This window comes from Colias philodice, chromosome 20 (assembly GCF_061535455.1).
Source record: "Colias philodice isolate Cphi_HAF_F1 chromosome 20, ilColPhil1 Martin Lab GWU primary, whole genome shotgun sequence".
NCBI classification, from domain to species: Eukaryota; Metazoa; Arthropoda; class Insecta; order Lepidoptera; family Pieridae; genus Colias; species Colias philodice.
In genome coordinates, this window is record NC_143105.1 from 2,663,377 (window position 1) to 2,684,978 (window position 21,602).

General features: G+C 32.6%; 1 protein-coding gene and 1 long non-coding RNA gene across 2 annotated transcripts in view; one reads left to right on the forward strand and one right to left on the reverse strand.

Moving 5' to 3' along the window:
- Nucleotides 1-21,602, reverse strand: part of LOC149479319 (uncharacterized) — a 267,645-nt gene that overhangs the window by 41,456 nt on the left and 204,587 nt on the right. The window lies entirely within an intron of this gene.
- On the forward strand, nt 1,529-16,011 carry LOC149479320 (synaptic vesicle 2-related protein-like). Its single transcript, XM_089708282.1, has 10 exons — nt 1,529-1,912; nt 2,594-2,806; nt 3,726-3,888; nt 7,390-7,574; nt 8,557-8,741; nt 9,677-9,837; nt 12,199-12,349; nt 13,433-13,707; nt 15,375-15,502; nt 15,933-16,011. The coding sequence occupies exons 1-10, from the start codon at nt 1,867-1,869 to the stop codon at nt 15,998-16,000; spliced, it is 1,575 nt and encodes a 524-aa protein (XP_089564408.1). The 5' UTR covers nt 1,529-1,866; the 3' UTR covers nt 16,001-16,011.

Sequence of the window (21,602 nt, forward strand, 5' to 3'; positions counted from 1 at the left end):
ATTTTTAATAACATTTCCCTAAACATTTATTTTCTTCACCGAATGTACATTGACATTAGTCTCATTACTTCCATGCATAATATATTTTAAGATGACAAGGTATCACGTGTTTACGTGAGGTTTAAATGGTGCTAAGTTTACAATTATCAATGGAATTTTCTTAATTTTTCGGACCGTCAAAACCTTATGAAATATAAAGAAATTGATATTTATTTATAATATAACAAGCGGTCCGCCCCGGCTTCGCCCGTGGTAGGTACATATGAAAAATAGATGTTGGCCGATTCTCAGACTTACCCGATATGCACAGAAAATTTCATGAGAATCGGTCCACCCGTTTCGGAGGAGTATGCAGACTAACATTGAAAATTCAATGAACTGAAAACCGACCGTCTAAACTTGCAAACAACCTAAATGATTAAATTCTTTTCAACAGAGTAGTAGGTTTAATCCATAATAATTTGTTTTACTTCACCACATTCTCAAATCAAACAAAATTTAACCTCAACCATTCTACGAAGAAAATAATTACACTAAAACTAAGTACAATCTAGAGGAATATTCCATTATTTAATTAACCAACTATATCTGAAAGTTAGTGCAACTGCACGCTAAAGTAATTTAGGGTCCATTTGAGGCTGTGCTAGATCATATAAACTGTGGTATGTGTGGAAAAAGGATATTTTTCGATGATATTTTTACACTAGACGATTTGGTTACGATACGATATCGGATGGTGTGTTTTTAATTGTAATTTGGCAACACTTTTTGAAGTGAAACATCTTTAGGTACGAATAAAATTTCAAGTTCACGTCATGGCAATACCGTCACGTAATGCAGTTAGGCGACGATTTTGGTATCTTTGAATCTCGCCAAAGAAGTTTCATTTCTGCCACGTGTGCTCGACACACGTTTTTTTTTAAATATTACAGAATATCTTATTCTTAGAAAGTTTGCTTACTTTTAGATCTAACGACTATATTCTAGTAACAGTCGTTAGTTCTAAAAATCCCGTACTAACTAAACCAACATCTTCAGCATGCCCCAGACGTTTGTGTGTAATTAAAACCACCGAACGAAATGCAGGTTTCGTAAAGAGCATTCATTAAAACTTAAAATTTAATTCAGTATCCTGAAATGCTAAGCCATTCATCTCTCTAATTGAGTTCGCCTTTGACGAATTTATTTTTTAAATTTTCGACGCATTTTTAATGATTTTATGCAGTCGAAACGTAACTGATAATGAAGGAGAGGAAAATAAGTTTTTAATAATGATAGTAGTTATGAAATTTGAAAAAAGAGAAAGGAATAATGCATATAATTTTGATTGCGCATTAAGTGCGTCACACACGGTGAAGATACTATAATATTTTATCTTAGATACTGTAATATTTTATATCACAGTATCTTATGGTATCCGGTATCAGCGTTCTGACCATCATTTTTCTTTATGTCATTGCGTACTAAGACCCCTGTAGAACCGCCATCCTGTTACAAATGACCCGAAATTTTGTGGGTTGGAACATTTGAAACTAAAGATTAAAAACCCGAAGATCTATTTAAACATTGTCACATCAAGAAAGAGCAATAAGAGGAAAAAGATAAAATTCATAAAACACATCTTCAAACAATTTAAAATTATGTACAATCATCATTATAATAATATCTTCTTCAGTAAATGAACTCACTTATCATATTCCAATATTTGTTTTATAAATATGTAATTTACGTCCTTCACTCGGCAAAATTACTTCATTGTTAATAGAAGTGTACTTTTCGCAATAATTGTTAAAATTTATTCGTTTTAATAAAAAAAAACTTCCAGAGTTAAGTTAACATTGTGGTCGAAATATAAAATTAGTTGAAATGACTGTGAGCCTACCAGTAGACAGTGAAAACAATGAAAATGAAGGTAACTTTGGTGTTATAATTAATTTTAAATAATTTTGAGAAGAATAAACGTTTGGAAATATTAAAAACATATAGTAACACGTTAAAGAGGCTGTGGCATGTAAAATTAATATAATAACAATTTATAAAAATTTGTGTGAAAGTGATTTTGAACAGACAAAAGAAAATTGTAATGAAGAGATGTATGAAGGCTTTTTAAAGGTTTTAATTTTTTAACCAACTGAGGGATGGAAGGATTATGATAAAAATAAGAAAAGATATACATTATTCTGATATCTTAGAAGTTTAATTTGGAGTTAGTATTGAAATATTATGTAAAATACATGAGTTTGTAAACGGTGTGAAGGCCCGAGATTATTCGTTGTAGCGACGTAATATTTTATCTATGATTTAACGTTTTAACTGTTTATGTCGTCAATATTAGCTTTATTTAAGAAACAAGCAATTTAAAAACAACCGAGCTCATATTATGTGGTATTTATTTGCATACCATTTATTTCTGTTGAAGAAATTTATCTTTCACAAAATTACAATAAATGAACTTAGTTTTTCACGGCAGCATATTATTGTAGAAATCTGAGATACTTTTTGATTGAAAGCTTTTTGTTCAAGTTTTAATTTCTCTCGGCAGTTCTGACTGCTTCATTTTTCATGTTCTATTAATCAATCTTTCTATTTGTAGGTACTCAAGATGATTCCATGCTAGTATTAGAAGATGCGTTGAAAATTTGTAAATTCGGTTGGTTTCACCTACGCTTGCTATTAGCATCACTATGTGGCATGCTTGCTACTATTATGATGACTACTACGTCATCATTTATTCTACCAATAGCAGAATGTGACTTAGACATGGATAACATGATGAAAGGATGGCTGAATGCTATACCGTTTCTTGGTAAGAGAATTCCCCTTTTTATGTATTTAGAAATTAAAGATTTTAACGGATTTAAACGCGATTTATTCGCAAGCTTTAGAGTGGTCACGGTGAGACTACGCTCGATGCAAAGTGTGCGAAAAGTCGGGATTATAATATAATGAATAAATCGCGTTTAAAATCCCATAAATTTTTTAATTTCTAAATATATTTTAGTCGCGTAAAATCAAACACAAGAAAATATAACGTATTTACTCTTTGTGAGAATATTTTTACAATACATAAGGAAACAGATAAAGAAATAATTAAATTACGCGTACGACGTGTCTTATACGTTACCTATAAACGAGAGATTTTTTACTAGATATAGTAAATAGATGATAACACATTCCTGCGGCTATTGTTACGAAGAATACATTTTGTCACAAAAAATTCAAGGATTGTAGCTAATAATTCAGAAATAGTGCTTTATTTTTCTGTAATTTGTGTAATATTTTACTCGAGAAAGTACACAGATTTTGAGATCGCTATTTCATTTACAAATCCTTAAAATATCTCATTGATCTACCTTTAAAAATAAGAAAAGCCTGATAATCTATACTGAAAAATTGAAATAGTTTCGTCGAAATTTACAGTACAAGCTTTGCGCCCGTGACTGCACTCGCGTGAATTTCTAACCTTAACCGTAACCTTTCTTATAACATGTTTCAATACCTGATTTTTCTTTACTTTATGCAATTAAATATTATGTGTGTATTAAACTTACAAAATTAAATATTAATAAATAACTAACGACTAATAAATATTATTAAATAAGTTCACTGCTCTTGGCGTGAAACGTTACATACAGACAGTACATTTATAATAGAAGTAGATAAAGAAAATCTATTTTTAGTCTATGATTAAATATCGTCTTTATTAATATTTGGTCCTATTTCAGGGCAAATTGGAGCGAGCGTTTTCATCGGATTCTTAGTGGATACATTTGGCCGTCGGATATTTCTACTCAGCGGTCACTTCGGAGTATTTCTGTGCGGCCTTCTTGAAGGTTCCAGTCAAACGTATTGGATGTTGATAGTTGTTAAATTCCTTCAGGGTATTGCGTAAGTGTTTTGAGGTTATGTTGAACATTTACCTAACACAATTTGGAGTGTCTTTCAAAGTAAAGTTGCTAAATAAGTTAATAATTGTTCTATGTTCAGATATTACGTAACACACTTTCAAATGCCTAATAGCAAGTTTAAGCCAGTTTTGTACTAAGTGCTTAGTGCTTGACACACAACTAAGCTCCACTATTGACAAGTGAGAAGTAACGTTTACACGTAGCTAGTAGAAGGTAATTGTGACAAGCCATTTGAAATGGTACTTGTCTTAGATTAAGGATTGGTCTCCGCGCGCGCGCTACGACTAGATACCGCCCCACCTAAAAACAATAGCTCTGTGAGTGCGGCAACTCATTTCTGTAGTGTGTGTTAGGCAATTTGTAAAGACGCTAGTGTGTGTGAAGAATTGGGCTGCCAGCTACATAAATTTTACCTCATAAATGGGAAATCTGGCATCTTGGAAAGAAGTTTGAAAAATATTTTTTTCATCCTGACCTGGCCGGGAATCGAATCCATGAACATGTGACTCAAATCCACTTGCGACGCTACTATACTATAGTCACAAAGGTTGTTTAAAAGTAAAAAAGCGGACATAAAAAAAAACATATTATATGAGTCAGTTAAACATGGTTAAACAGAAATAAATTATTGTATTATACTTTTTTATACATGTGTTAGTAATAGTATTGAAAAAAAAAAGTTCAAATTATTGCTAAAATATTTCCTCAACCACGTGTATTTTTTGGATATGCAATACGGCAACACTGAATGGCGTCGTATTTTCGTAGAAAATTTTTCGAAGTAAAGGAGAAATTTCGAATAATACGATACTTAGACCTCATTCGCACGAGAGTTAAAAAAGCGTTGCGTTAAAACCCGACGTTGGCGCTTTTTAAACGTTCTCTCTGTGGTTGTTCATACTAACGCTTTAAAATCACTCATGTCTCGTCTCTGGCTTCAGTAAGACGTGGAAATGGTTTCTGCTAAAATAATTACGTAATGTCAGTTGCGTAATATCTTTATGATATTTATATTATTATATTTGCTTAGAATTCCTCGGAAAGTTTGTTCTTAATAAACCACTTGTAGGTACCTACTTAGGTATTTGTTCAAACTCGTCATCGATAAACATGTTACTTAAAGGAATATGATAAAAATACCTACTGTTTTAATTTTTATATGTTAGGTATATTTGAAAGAAAGAAAGAAAGAAAGATTGGCACTAGCGATTTGTGTTATTAAAAGACGAAAAAGAAAACAAAAGGCATTCTGGGTACATCCTCTGAATGAACAGAGATACTTAAAAGGGCAGTTTGTGACACTGTACGAAGAGTTAAGGCAATACCCCGGAATTTTTTTAATTATTTTCAAATGTCTATAACGATTTTGAATACAGGAACGGACGAGACTCCACATCTATAATTAATAGTTCGGGATCAACAATCCACGACATCGTATCGATTTTCTGATGATTATAAGCACAACAAACACGTGCTACCGCTGAGCGAGCGTGCGGCATACTGAACGCAGCGCCGGCGCTTTTTTAGCGCTCGTCTGAATAATAGTAAGAAGTTTCCTATGGTCTATTTTATTTAACGCCCAACGCCGAGCGTTGAAAATAGAACACTGCGCGATAAAAAAGCGTCGCGCTTTAAAAGCGCTGACGTGTGAACATATACTTGGGAATGCATTTGTTCTATTTGGACGCTTTTTTAACGGACGTTAAAAAAGCTCTCGTGTGAATGAGGTCTTAGTGATGGTACGTGATCCCAGTGTCTTTCATATTTTTTGTTGTATTATTTTTAAATAGTTTTATGACACAAATAGGCATTTTACTTCAGATTTTGTTCAAAATCTTTATAAATTATCAGTTCACCCTCTCCACACAATGCTTGTGACACGACTGGCTTGGGTACGCCGAATTCGGCGTACTATAAGTTGCCGCATTTTTCAAGTACGCCGGCGGTATCTAGTCGTAGCGCGCGCGCGGAGACCAATCCATAATCTAAGGTACTTGTACTATTCGGCAAAAAATAATACATACTTATCTCCCTGTTTACACATTGGCGCTTAGTATTAGTGACAAGCACTAAGCACTTAGTTAATACGCCCGTGTACACGTAACATGATTAAAAATGTCTGAGCACATTTGAAGTAAAGTTACTTGATAAGTTAATAATTATTATTATATCTTAAAATACCTTATAATTTTGAATATCTTATACCTACCTACGTTGGATAGTGTTTTGTGATTTATCTTTAAACAAGTTAAGAAATTAGCCGATAAATCTTATCAATCATCTTACATTTAAATATTTCAATATTTAAAAAAACGCTTATGTAAAAGTATAAACTCGTAATAGATAGAAATGATTCATTATTTATTATTAAATTTACATTCAAACAAACAATAACTTTCCGTATATTTTAACTTTTCCAGAACAGACATAGGTTTTTATAAACTCCTACGCTTGTTAGCAAGTTGAAAATTTTTGGAATTCACTAAAAATATAACGAAATTTCACACTAACTCATTGCTACATCTGTATAACGTGCTTATTTTAGTATTTCAAAATGTCTTTTCAATAATTTCCAAAATACTATTAAATGTGTCTTTATTCCTACAGAGAAATATCTAAATATATATTTTCGTAGTTTTTTTAAACTGTGATGATCGTGAATCTATGATTTTGTTGTTGTGATGTTTTTCTGATTTAAAAACCAATTTACGCACCCGATAAATATTGATGTTAAAAGCAATACATCACTCTCATTTCCATAAACTACAATCGAACGCATCTTTATGCAAATCTGGTTAATCCATTGGGCCATTGTTCCATGAAAGAATAATCAGTTTTATATCTAACTAGCGATCCACCCCGGCTTCACCCGTGGTAAATGTTACGAAATCGGTTCAGCCGTTCTCGAGTTTTGCGCTTGCCAACAACATTCAGCGATTCATTTTTAATATATAGATTATTTATTGATAGCATTTTTTGCAAATTCCGTATTATAATTAACTATTTTTAAAGCATCTGTGTCAATATATAGGGTAAAGCAATATATTTTACATTGACGAAAAATAGATTTTTTTTACATTTTACATTTTCTAATTGTCCTTGGCATATTTTATCTAAAAAAACATTAAAATAGCCTTCAATATGTAGGGGTAACCTGGACGGTTACCATCACGTTACCATGATGTCTTAAAGCAGGCTTAATTCCAGTTTAGGAAAGTGATGGCGCTAGATAACCTACATTATAGCTCAGTCATTTTTCCATACTGGAAATAATACTGCTTTTAGACTAGTATGAGAGCTGGCCTATAAATGCCTCTTTCTTATACCCCACAGTTGGTGACGGTTTCCACACTGGAAAATATACTGCTTTAAAAGTTTGATTCCCCCCCTGAAACTTGTACAATTTTTATGTTATGAATCGTCATTCACTATACTTCAAATCTATTATATGTCACGAAATTTAATACATTGACCTTTTCAGCATGACTATATCCTACACGGCGATATCCACGATGTTATCAGAGTTTATTCACAAAGAAATTCGAGACAGAATACTATTACTGCTCGGCTCATTCATGTCACTGTCCCTTATAGTTGTTGCTCTCATGTCATGGGCGATATTACCTCAAACTCAACTCTATTTTGTTATATGGAAAGGCTATTTTGGTGAGTACTCTAATTTTTATTTATTTATGAGGTTTTTTTTCTATATTCCCAAACTACAAGTGCCATTGAGCATAGTACATCGACAGTGGGACACCCTGTATAATTGTACAGTGATACATATAAGTATTATATACAGTAAAGCAGTCAGGGATTACGTACATAATATCAATTTGTGAAAGAATTTTTAAAATCGATCCAGTAGTTCTTAAGATTATCGAGTCCAAACAAATTATTCATTAGTATAGTTTCAACTAGCTGTTTCGCGCGGTGTCACATACGCAAGGAAGGCAAGTTTATCAAAATCAAGTTTGTAAAAATATATAGTTAAGTATATAGATAATCATTTACGCAAAAACAGCTGATCGGATCTGTATAAAATTTGGTACAGAGATAGATTAGAGTTTAGACCATAATATTTCTAACTCGGGTACCACGCGAGTGACGCCGTGGGTTCCAGATGTACAATAATTTAACTCCAATTTACCTCCTATTAGCTCTATTATGTGATGTTAGTTGACAGGTGTTAACATTCATTTGTTATTAATTAGGATTAATTCAATGAACATTGTTGAGTGCACTAGTACAGAAATAATGTTATTTGATTCGATGTAGTAGTTATAATGTAATTCTCATGATGTAATTTTGTTTATTGGCTGATTTATACTTGCCCTGCCTCACGGTTCCACTTGCGAAAAAAACTAAATATGTAATATTATACTTCCTTCCCTTTCTATCACTTTAGGTGCTGCATAAAAAAAATATAGTTAAATATATCTATGATTGCTGTTTATAAATTTTAATAAGATCACTATAGCACCAGATTAGCCGTGAAAATTAAAACATAAACATACTATCGCATTTATTTATTTAATTTTATTTTTATTCAAACACTCATTAAAACTCAAACAACAATAATAAGAAACAGCTATACAAAGATCTATTTTATCACAAACAATATTTGCCAACATATGTTTGCTTTCAGAATTACATTCATGGAATATTTATTTATATGTTTGTTCGTTGTGGAGTTTATTTGCGTTCCTTCTTTACTACTCTTTGCCGGAAAGTCCCAAGTTTTTGCTCTCAGAGGGACGCGATAAGGAGGCATTGGAGGTCCTGAAAACAATGTATCATGTTAACACAGGGAAGGATAAAGACGATTTCCCGGTAAATAATTTTGATTTTAATTTTATTTCTATTATTGATTTTTAAAAGCTAATCCATACTAATATTATAAATGCGAAAGTAACTCTGTCTGTCTGTCTGTTACTCAATCACGCCTAAACTACTGAACCAATTTGCATGAAATTTGGTATGGAGATATTTTGATACCCGAGAAAGGACATAGGCTACCTTTTATTGCGAAATATGTACCACGGGCGAAGCCGGGGTGGACCTCTAGTAACTCATGAAACTGTAAAAGATAAGATAACTCATGGGTAATATACTCGGTAATAACTCGCGTTTTTCGTTGCATTGTAATCATTAAGTATTTGGACTACTTTCAATGTTATAAGGAGATATACTATATGATGTTGTAAGTAGTTAATGTTACAAATATGTTGGATCGAAGCCTTCTTGTTATATGCCCAAACACATAAAATGTTTTGCAGATTTACCTAGTTTTATATATTCAAAAGCAATCATCCATAGGTCAAGTGTTACTTTAAATAGTCTATTCTATTAAATGCTACCACGTATTATTTACTAGCTGCGCTTCGCGGTTTCACTCGCGTGGCTCCGCTTTTGTTGGTCTGAGCGTAATCCATACTAATATTATAAATGCGAAAGTAACTCTGTCTGTCTGTTACTCAATCACGCCTAAACTACTGAACCAATTTGCATGAAATTTGGTATGGAGATATTTTGATACCCGAGAAAGGATACCTACCTACATAGGCTACCTTTTATTGCGAAATATGTACCACGGGCGAAGCCGGGGCTGACCTCTAGTGATATATATGCTTTGGCCTTCCTCGATAAATGGGCTATCTAAGTAGGTCCAGTAGTTCCTGAGATTAGCGCGTTCAAACTAACAAACTCTTTAGCTTTATAATATGTATTAGTATATACCTATTCTAATTCCCATTATATTTTTTTAGATAAAAACATTGCAACGTGGGAAACTACATGAGCCAAAAGAGAAATTAGGAATTAAGAAGCAAATAGTGAGAAGTCTGTTCGAAGTAAAAGATAGTTTTGATAAAAGGAATATTTATAATCTTGTATTAATATCCAGTATGACGTTTGTATGCCTATCCACGTAAGTTAATTGTTTTGAAATACTTACAAAATTAAGAAATAAGATATTTTACGTATGTATTATATATCTTACACTAGTTTCATCCGCGTGGTTCCGCTCCTGTTAGTCTTAGCGTGATGATATTATAATATAGCCTGTATAGTAGGGTGGAGTGATAATGTATGAAAGAAATTTTTTTTTGTTTTTTTAAAAAGGCATAGCGACAGAAAGGTGCCTTTTAATGAGTGAATTCAGCATACAAAATATTGTTTACCTGTCTTGATGTTTTGAGGTGCCCCAACCCAATTGAAAATTAGAAAAATATGATTTTTTCGCAAACTTTGATTTATTTTTTAATCACACTATTTTTATGGCCTTCAAGTCTATTATATAACAAACTTCTTTGTGATACACTAAATAATAGCCTGATTAGTTGTTTTAACGTATTTCATTAATGAAAATGATATTATAGAGGAATGAAAATATCAGAAATAAGTAATTATTTAGTACTAGCTGCGCTTGCGGTTGCCTCGCGGTTTCACCCGCGTGGCTCCGCTCCTGTTAATCTAAGCGTAATGATATACAGCCTATAGCCTTCCTCGATAAATGGGCTATCTAACACCGAAAGAACTTTTTAAATCGGAACAGTAGTTCTTGAGATTAGCGCGTTCAAACAAACAATATCTTCAGCTTTATAATATTAGTATAGATTATAATATTAGTATAGATTATAATATTAGTATAGATAACGCTGTTTTTTTTTCAAAATTAGGCATTAGCAGTCGTGATACTGATGCTCTTGCCATTATAAAATCATTTTGTTTACTTTCTCGGCAAACTGCACTTGAAGCTTATGTCACCAATTTGATAACATGCTTTACGGCCTGGGCAAGGCATAGAAAATCTTTGATATTCTGAAACGTAGTCAAACCGCTTTTCACGATGTCTTTTAAGGTTTCTTCAGATAAATTAGAAGTCAGAGGCTCAGTTTTCTTACATTCTTGCCACATAGTTAAGTTGGTATAATCTTTTGAGCAAGTACAAGAGAATTAAAAAAAAATGCATTTGAAACTTCAAATATCAAATAACCTTTGGTACTGAGTGACAAAATACTTCAGTTATCTTTTCTTGTTCTTTTTTGTTAGTTTGTCGGTCTTGATAAGGTTTTAATAAGCGTCTATATTCATTGAATATGGTGTGTCGAATAAGTTGTAGTACTCTATTAAAGCTAATAGTGGGAAGCGATGCTTTTCGCCACACATCAAACATTTCCGTAGCTTATCTTTCGGATAAATCATGAATTTTGTTATTTTATCAGGTTTAAATTCATATCTAATAAATAAGTAATAGTTTCTTAGCAACAGTATAAGTTGGTAATTGAGACACTGGGTACTTCTCTGGCAAACAAAATACAGGACAACATGTCGTTTGTCGTATTTTGACTTCCAACACTTTACTGTAACAAAGCGAAATTATAGATAGAACTCACATCAAAAATATTAAATTATGATCTTAATTATATTTACGTGTAAAATATAATTAAGAAATATTACTAACATTAGTGTTATTTCCTTAACGGCACTGTTCAAAATCAACGTTTCCTACAGTAAGATTCGGCGCAAACGGGCCACCGACCAGAGCCACTGGTAGCCAGCGATAGCCACTTTTTTATATATTGAAATATTATGTATTCTGTGTCTTCCCGTTGGCAACCAACGAGATAACACAGAATCTGATTTAGCGTTAATTTGTCAAAATTAAACTTTAATGATTTTCGACTAAATTTTTTGAATTTCTGAAAGTTCATGATGTTGGGGGCACCTCTAAATGTATCATCTGCAAAGTATAATTTTGCATGTGTATTTATGAGCAATAATGACATCTTTTTACAGGTATGCCGAAACGAAAATGAAAAAAAATATTTTTCACTCCACCCTACTGTATAGCCTTCCTCGATAAATGGACTATCTACACCGAAAGAATTTTTTAAAATCGGACTAGTAGTTGTGTTTAGCGTGTGGTTAGCGCGTTCAAACAAACTCTTCAGCTTTATAATCTTAAAATATATAAATCTCGTGTCACAATGTTTGTCCTCAATGGACTCTTAAACCACTTAACCGATTATAATAAAATTCGCACACCATGTGCAGTTCAATCCAACTTGAGAGATAGGATAGTTTAAACATGTAGGTACCACGGGCGAAGCCGGGGCGGAAAGCTAGTATTAGTATATAGATAATATTGTAGTTTCCACACCATTAGTTATTCAATTATTTTTCAAAACATTTATCAAAATCAGGATAAAAAAAATAATACATACTTCCAAGTTCCAATTAAGCACATTTTTTTCTATACTTACGTAATATTTTTGGTTTATCTCAGATACACTTGCCTAAGGCTATGGTATCCTCAGATATCAACAATAATTGAACATTATCACAAAGATCACGGAGAGTTCGGGCAGTTCTGTAACATGATTAATTGGAAAAACTCTGTAAAGCCTCAAATTGAATCTAACACTACATGCGTACCGGTAAGTCTTTTTATTTCTCTTTCATTATTTTTATGATTGTGTTAGAGGTCCGGTTGAATGTTTTTGCCATTGTTTTTATATTATACTAGCTGTGCTCCGCGGTTTCACCCGCATTGCTGCGCTCCTGTTGGTCTTAGCGTGATGATATATAGCCTATAGTCTTCCTCGATACATGGGCTATCTAACAACGAAATAATTTTTCAAATCGGACCAGTAGTTACGGAGATTAGCGCGTTCAAACAAACAAACTCTTCAGCTTTATAATGCACCACCAATAACCAAACCTCGATCAGTATCTTCGTCGGTTGTCCATAATAATTATCTAAATAACACTGTTTTTACATGCAAATAGAAATAAACACATTATAAATTAATAATTTATAAGTCTGTAAAATTATTTTTAAAATCACAATATAATATTAATTGTAAAAAATAAATGAAACAGTCACAACAAAAAACTTACGTATTTGGTAGCGCGGCATACGTACGTAGACCGCGAATTTTGCGGAGCTCCTGTTGCACAACCACGCGCACCCGTCTCTCCGCGCTGCACTAAGTGCATGCGGCAATTATTCAACTTAGAGTAAACGAAGGATGAAATAACTGGAGCTTTTAGATTTTTAGAAATTTTTAATTTTGTATCATTGGATTACACGTGTAGACCACGCGACTACTGTAGGGTTAATATGTACTTGGTTTTAACCAATTATTCATCAACTTATCGTCTGATAAAAGATAATAAAATTGGTTTTATTCAATTCATCAACTTATCATCTGATAGATCTGAAAAGATTACAAAATTATTAAAACATTTTATGTCAGTCAAATGACGGGAAATGGGAACAAATTTTTGAAATATTTGCTTAAATTGTATATTCAACCAGTTAAATCTAGTATATTCTAGTGTTAGATTTTACGCGAGTATAATACATTTAGAAATTAAAGATTTTAAGGGATTTTAAGCGTGATTTATTGTATTCACTTATTCAGCATTATTATTGGAGTTAATTCAAGGATCTATTTTTTTCCACAAAACCATAACAAACATTTAATCATGTTTATTATATTAATATTCCATTCCAGCAAGTCAGCGGAACAGAGACTTACGTAAACGCCATTATCCTCGGAGTAACGAGTCTCATATTCAGTGGAGCCTCTGGCTTTATAGTTCAATGCTTGGGACATCGATTGCTAATGTTTTTGATACAAATATCATGTGCAGCAGCATCCAGTGGGCTGTATTTTACAAGCTCGTCGATTGAGATCGCCTTGTTGATATCTGTTACATGCGCTTTGGTTCAGACGAGCAGTATTCTGCAAGGAAACATTCTTGTTAGAGTGTTTCCTACTAAGTTAAGGTGAGAGTTCTGATGTTAATGTTAATAATTTATTGTGCGCTATCCCACGACCTTCACACATATAGTTTCCTACCAGGTTGCCTGATAGAGATTATTGTTCAGCAATAAGGCCGCCTCTTGTACAAATTATGCCTTTTTGTAATATTGTCCTTTTAAGCGATTGCATAGCTTCTATCGCGGGCCTTGAGCGCGGAGACCGAATCCAGAAATTCCGTAACGAAAAAACCTCACGCTCCCCACTCCGACGGGCGCGGAGATGTGGCTTGAAGGCATAGCATGCAATAGCTTTACCGCGGCAGCCCCCAAGTGCCACACGTCTTTTTTTGTTTTGTCCATTCACGTTTGTACAATAAAGTGTTATGTATAAATAAATAAATAATTTGAAATGTTTTGTTTATAAATAACTGGGAGGAATTCGAGACTTATTTCGTGTAGGATTAAAGGTAGTTTGTGGTATTTTTTTTTATTTTTTTGCCATAGATTATACAGATTCGATCAACTGTTTTTGCATGAAATAGTTATCTTCTTCTTCACAAACTTTCTTGTTATTGATATTTTAAAGGAGTTGAAATGTAGTAGAAGCTTGAATGTAAAAGATTTATCAGAAACCTTTTCATGTACTTAGTGTGTTAAAAATATCTAATATCTATCTAATATATCTTAATCTTAATACTATTATAAAGGCGAAAGTTTGTAAGGATGTATGGATGTATGGATGTATGGATGTTTGTTACTCTTTCACGTAAAAACTACTGAACCGATTACAATGAAATTTAGCACACATATAGAGGGTAACTTGGATTAACACATAGGATAGTTTTTATCCCGGAAATCCCACGGGAACGGGAACTATGCGGGTTTTCCTTTGCAAACGCGGGCGAAGCCGCGGGCGGAAATCTAGTTATTATATAACACAGTTTACATCAGCGAAGTTTTTAAATTCCTTTTCAATGTGAAATTGAATGTGCAATGGTTTAATTTGGATTACACGCCCTGGAGGAAAATCCAGGCGTTTTTCCATTATTTCAATAACGAAATGTAATCTGTCGATATTATTTGTGTCCATTTTATTTATTTCTTCTTTAGTATACGGTTTCTATTGTAGGAGGCAACTTATTTCAGGAGGCATAGATTTAATATCCAATTAAAATGTATTAAGACCATAATTAAGACTGTGTTTTCTTTGACGTCACAAACAAATATGTAGAACAGAATAAATACAGTTTTTTGGTATTTTTAGAAATGTTAACATTAATTAATCATAATATTCGTCGTCGTTGATATTATTTAACACTAGTTTCAATGTAAAATATTTCATTCGTTATTATTTGTTTTTGAAGTGAAAACTTCTTTAGCGGCGTTGTGTTTAAAATCTTAAACTCGCGTCAGGACACGTGGCCTGATCGAAAAAGCGTAAGACGGATTTTTTTTTAGCCCTTATATTCCAATCGTAAGACGGATACAATTCCAAAATATCAAACATGCTGAACGTTAATAATCAAGTTTTCACTTCTGCTGGCACTCCCGGACTTCAACCCGTCTTTTTTTATATTTTGTAATCTTTTCTTTTTCATATGTTAATTTTTTTCATTATAATGCTTTTTGTAACAATGTGGTTTCTTTTTATTATCAATAATGTTTAATAAAAATATACCTTTCTTTTTCAGAGCATTAGCATTCTCAATAGTAATGATAGTTGGTAGAACGGGATCTCTATTGGGAAATGTATTATTTCCAGTACTATTAGAAATGGGGTGTATGGCACCCTTCCTTACACTTTCGATTGCGTGTCTTTGTAAGTATTTACCAGTTATCTTTATTCTTTTGTTATTAATTGTATTATAATGGTTATATTTATCTACATACTTGTGTTTCTCTGTATCCAGATGTTTTATGGATATTTTTTTGTATTAATTTTGCATTTTTTGATAGATTTCGGATGTGAGCATTATCTGTTTGCAAAATTTTAGCTATATCTAAAAGTAGGTTTAACTTAAAATAGAAACGAAAACGAAACGAACATCTTAACATCATCTTCTATCTTTTTTACATCTTAATTATTAAGTTCAATACTTTTTTTATAAATACTACGATGAAACAGTAAATGTATATCTATGGTACTAATATAACTTTGTTTATTTAAGTTAACAATATTTTATGAAAATATCTACAAGGGTTGAGAAAATATAATATCATAAATATAAAAATATTTCGCTTATTTCCAGGTCAAGCAAGCGTTGTGTACTTTTTACCCGATCCGAATAAACAGAATAAGGGAACTGGAGATAAATAAAACAAAAATAATCCATTTTGTGTTTTTTATTTACCCCCCGTTATTATACTCATTCATATTTATATTTACATAGATTATTTAGATTTATATACATTATACATCATCATCAGCACATATTATGTTCCCACTGCTGGGACACGGGCCTCTAGGACTATAATATTATCTATGTTAGGGCCATAATCCACCACGCTGGCCAAGTGCGATGACAGATGTCACATTTATCGAACTTTTTGATTTTTCGACGTGCCGGTTACCTCTCGATGTATGCGCATATAAAATAACTATAATATAAATCATGCAATTAATCAATTCAATTAATCTGTGCGTACCTTTGCCTTGATTTTTAATCCTAGGTCCTCACCACTGAGCTACTACTGCTCATTCTCTAATTGCAAGCACGAATCGAAACCGTATTATTAGTATAATAAACACACTCTCACTGATATCACAAAGTTACACAACTTGTCTCAAGTTGGGATCTATCACCTTGTTGATTACCGATCTAATTATTACTCGATATCGAAGTTAATTGTTTGGGGCATTAGGGTTTATATCATGTGTGTATTTGCTTATAAGGAAATGAGAACTATTACTGAATATTATTGCAGTATTTTAACAGTATAAAATCTGTATTTTATTTTTTTTAATGAAACTGTAGCGATAAAACTCTGGTAGGTAAATCTTTTATATTTTTAAGCTATTGCATAGCTTCTATCGCGGGTCTTGAGCGCGGGGACCGAATCGAGAAATTCCGTAACGAAAAAACCTCACGCTCCCCACTCCGACGGGCTCGGAGGTGTGGCTTGAAGGCATGCTATGCAATAGCTTTACCGCGGCAGTCCCCGAGTGCCACACGTCTTTTTTTTTTGTCAAATTATACGAAATATTTTAACTCCATTTACCAATTTGACACGTACCAAATGCACCTCGTTACCTTCGAGATAAATCCAGAAATTCTTTCAAAAATACCCACATTTACTGACTTCCGTCGCCAAACCTTTTCCGAGTGTTAATGAAGAGTTAAAATTTATCATAGCTGAAGTTTCATGAATGAAATATCATTCAGATAAATGAGTTTCCGTAATGGTGGGTCCACACGATTAACTTGCATGTCCAATTTGCATGATATCGCGAGGTTTCATCATAGTATAAAGATAAAATTGATATTTTAAATAAATATAAACAAACGTATGTAGTTAAATATAAGTTACTTACTATGCAAAATTAAATTGTAGTATTGATATGATTTTAAAAGAACACATATTATGGAGTTTTTTGCCGGTTCTTCTCCATAGGTAGAAATACTGCTTTCCGAATCGGTGGTAAATGTTAAAAATATGTAATGACGATTCGAAAGTGCTTCTAAAAGAAGTCTAATTGAATAAATAAATATTTGAGTTTGAGTTGAAAACACCGACCACTCACAGTAATGGCGCGGCCCTCACGTGACCGGTCCATGAGAAGGAACCGAGCGGCATTGTGTGCGTACGTCACGCTTGCGTACATACATGAACGGGGGTGTGGCCAAGCGCTTCGCGCACATACAAGCAGCGCGATGTACCTTTGTTCGAAGATAACTTACTTGTTCTCTTTATACTATGGTTTCATTAAGGAAACTTTGCCATGTGGGGATGCCAATTTGCATGACAATTACTTGAAAACAATCGATATTCGAGTCTATTGACTTCTGAATTGTGAGGCATTATCGTAAGAACGAGTTCATTTGCATGTAGGGAGGTTACTTTGAGCTTTTATTGTATTGTGTGTTTCTTGCCAGAGGGAATACTTTTCAAATAACGGATTTTCTTTTTGTTTCTTAAAGTCGTAATTCTTTAGAGAATATTATCAATACAGGAACATGTCAAAGCCATTCGTATTGGACACAAAGAGCTTTCTATCTTAATTTTCTCTCGTGGTTTTAGGAGTAAGGTTAAGGAATAGTGTTTTTTTAACAATACTGATGAGGCATATTGGATTTGTAACAATTAAGGTCCAATTTTTGTACTGGAAAAAACATAATATTAGTAACTAGTTAGATAATCACCACCTAGTAGGTACCTGTAAAACGAAGTCGCTTATGTCCCTATGTATGCTTAAATCTTTAAAACTACACAACGGATTTTGATGCGATTTTCTTTAATAGATAGAGTGATTTAAGAGAAAGATTTGAGTATATAATTTATAAGGTTTTATACAAAGCGGGCGAAACCGCGGACGGAAAGCTAGTATCAAAACAATATTGTATAATCGTGTGGATCCATCATTATGCGTTATAATTTATATTAAAAGGATTAAATGAACATGAAAATAATATTTCATTGCTATTAACTTTACGTAAATTAATTTGTTTTAACAATATTGCGTAATATGACTTTTATTGTTAAATTGTTTTCGCCAAAATGATAATGTGGAATAATTTTATGATAATACATTATTTAATATTATTTTAAGTAAAATTTACGGTAATTGGAAGTCACATTTTCGATGATAATTAAATTAACACTAGAGCGCTCGCGCCTAAAATTTTCCTTGAGTGCACGCGTGGGTCACATATGTCACCCAATACGACGAACGTTTTTTTCATAAAAATCGTAGTTTAAAAATTAATTGAAGTACTTATTTATGAATCAACTTTATTTTTAAGTGATGAAACAAAAAAAATATAAATATTTTCTCATTTTACTTAAATTATGAGCTAAACATAAACCTCTGTGAAAAGTAACTAATTTTTTACTTATTGTGATCAATCAGTTTTTTTTACTTTGGAAACTACAAATTTGGTAAAAATAATCATCTAATTATAAAGTTTAAGAATAAGTTGTTCTTATCCAATAAAATTTTATTTTCAATAAAAAATAAGTATGTCCTAGCACTCGAATATGAGTATTTTATTTCGATTTTAGTTACCCATTATATTAATAATTTCTTAAAAGTATAAATTGATCATAAGAGCAGTAAAAAATAAAAGCGGTATACTTGATTTTCACTCGTAATTGTATGATTTCAAAAACTTCCTAGAACGCTCGCGCGGGGGACATGCGTCACCCATGTACTTTTATATTTTCGCAGAGTACGCTTCGTTGCACCAAGGAAGCTGACACGCTGCTAAAATGTCCGGTGATTGGTAGTCGGGGAATACCTGAGACAACAACACTCAAGCACGATTCTTTAAAAAAATATTTAGCAATATATAGCACTGGGTGACCTATGTCCCCCGCGCGTGCGCTCTAGTGTTAATAGTCATTAAAATAATATATTTATGAGGATATTGACCATTGATGATATTGTGTGCTACTGTTGATTTTAGAAAAACAAAATATGAAAACATCGAGCATGCATTCAACTATTTCTAACTACACATCTTGAATAAAACAAATCCAGAATATACTATTTGTGTTATCGTAAAGTGAAGCTTGATATTTGTATGTAAAACGATAATGTACACGCTCATATCGCCTTCAAAATTTTCAGTTTATTTTGCTATTTTATTAATTTATTATTAGAAAACAAATAAACATACTGAAATACCTGCGCTATTGATACTTCTAGCATCAGTATAGAGAAAATCTTCTTCTTCTTCTTCTCCTAATTATTATTTTTTTTGATTTATTTGATTTATTTCAGATAATTGCAATATCCATATAATTGTTAGTATCTTGTTACCTTAAAAACTATGTTAGTATAAATAACATTATTGGCCATACAGATAAAATCTTGGTTCTTATTAAAATTTACATTGACAATCCAATTTCTTTGTCCTTAAAAGGCTGGTAAAACACCAGCGGTGGTGACCACTTAAAATCAGGTGACCCACCTGGCCCTTTGCTTGCTCTGACATTAAAAATAAAAAAATCTTTTACTCTCTACTTACTCTCCACAAATCCCGAAACTTTATAAAATCCCACTCGTGATATGAGTGCAAAGGAAAAACTATTGCTAATTGTTCCCTCCCTGACTCGAATACTAATTCCTACGAGTGTATTGATTCGAGTTGTTTTGGTGCCTTGTGAATGATTTCGTTCATGTTGTGAGTTAGCCTCGTTCATGTTAATATCTAAGTATGTGGATTTGGTGTTTTGAGATTTTTGGTTAATGTTAGGATTTCGTGGTTGAATGGTTGTTAAAATATACGTTTACAACCTTACGCATTGAACGATTCAAACAATTCCAGCAGATGTAGAACCAAAGTCCTACTTTTTTATTAAGTCCGCTAACTGGACGATGCAACTATTTTGTTTGGTGAAAATACAAAGATAGGACCGAACACAACGTGCAAAATATTATATCCCTACACACTAGGTATCTCTTGATCTGAAAAGTAGCAGCTAGGTGCAGTCGGGCATTCAGTTAATACAGGTATCATATAGGTATAATAAATATATTTTATAGCCTTGAAAACGGCCAAGTTCACTTGGTCACGAAACAATCTTTATAAACGTGGAATGGATGTAGGAATTATGGCAAATCGCATGATAATGCAAAGCGCGGTCAGAAAGCTGTTCCATGGAATAAAGGAATAGGGTTATTTTTCTAACCTACAATAGTGAGTCTAAAAACACGTTCCTCGCTTACGGAAGTCTTTTGTCAATTTATGTTTGTGACGTCTTAACTCTATTCAGAAGGTTTTCGTGTTATTTCTAACAAAAGATTCGTTTAACTATTCGTTTTGGCTCACTTCTGAAAATAAACCCTTTTCAAAAATATTTGTATTTCGTTGTTTCCAAAATTTGTGGTCGGTCAATAAAATTCGGTTGATCCATTATGAATCTGTCGAATACATTTTTAGGATAAAAGGTTCCTAGAATAAACATTTAGACGAAATTTAACAACAAGCTTAATCTTTTTTTTATTTGATCAAAAAATGTGCCCATACATTTATTTTAATGTAAATAATTGTAAGTAAATTCAGATGGAGTGGAAGATGTCACGGAAATAAGCTAATAGGAACTTCATTCTTTAAAAGAAAATGCTTTTTTTCCTATATGAACTAATGAGAAAACAATGTTTAACTTTATCTCTAGACACAACTGAGGTAAAAACCTACAAAAAGGTTTTTGTTATTTTAACAAAATTGTTATGAATTTTGAATTCTTATTCCAGGCACCCATTACTGAAAATACTCCTTTTATTTAAAAATATAAGACTACAAAATACAGTACGATAGGTTCCATAGAGCTTATTGAAATAAGCAAACACGGCATCAAATAGAATAATCCTATCTACATATTGCTTCTAAAATTGTTCAATTCTATCGAAAATAAAACTGTTTTGTTCGAGACTCGATGCTGAAATTGTGCTGTAGTGAACGGCTCTGAATATATAAATATGAATTTTACACTCGTGTACTTATTCTACATTGGCTTGCTATTTTGCTTCCAATTTTCACTGCAAGACAATATGAATACAGAACGAACACTGTATATTTTGTTTCATATTGGTAAGGAATGAAAGATTATCGTGTCCACTGATGATACAAATTTTTAGAAGAAGGAAGAGCTTTTTGCCCAAAATTTCTAATGTATTTTACAAGTTTATGAACAGCTGGTTTTTAACACTGCCACCGTTTTGTAAGGTCCCATCTACCGAGAAAAATTAACGAGAA

Bases quoted from the DNA above. Each gene is read 5' to 3' on its own strand.
- LOC149479320 (XM_089708282.1), top strand. From the start codon at position 1,867: ATGACTGTGAGCCTACCAGTAGACAGTGAAAACAATGAAAATGAAG. The intron at 13,708-15,374 runs GTGAGAGTTCTG...TTTCTTTTTCAG, and splicing joins GTGTTTCCTACTAAGTTAAG to AGCATTAGCATTCTCAATAG. The intron at 15,503-15,932 runs GTAAGTATTTAC...GCTTATTTCCAG, and splicing joins ACTTTCGATTGCGTGTCTTT to GTCAAGCAAGCGTTGTGTAC.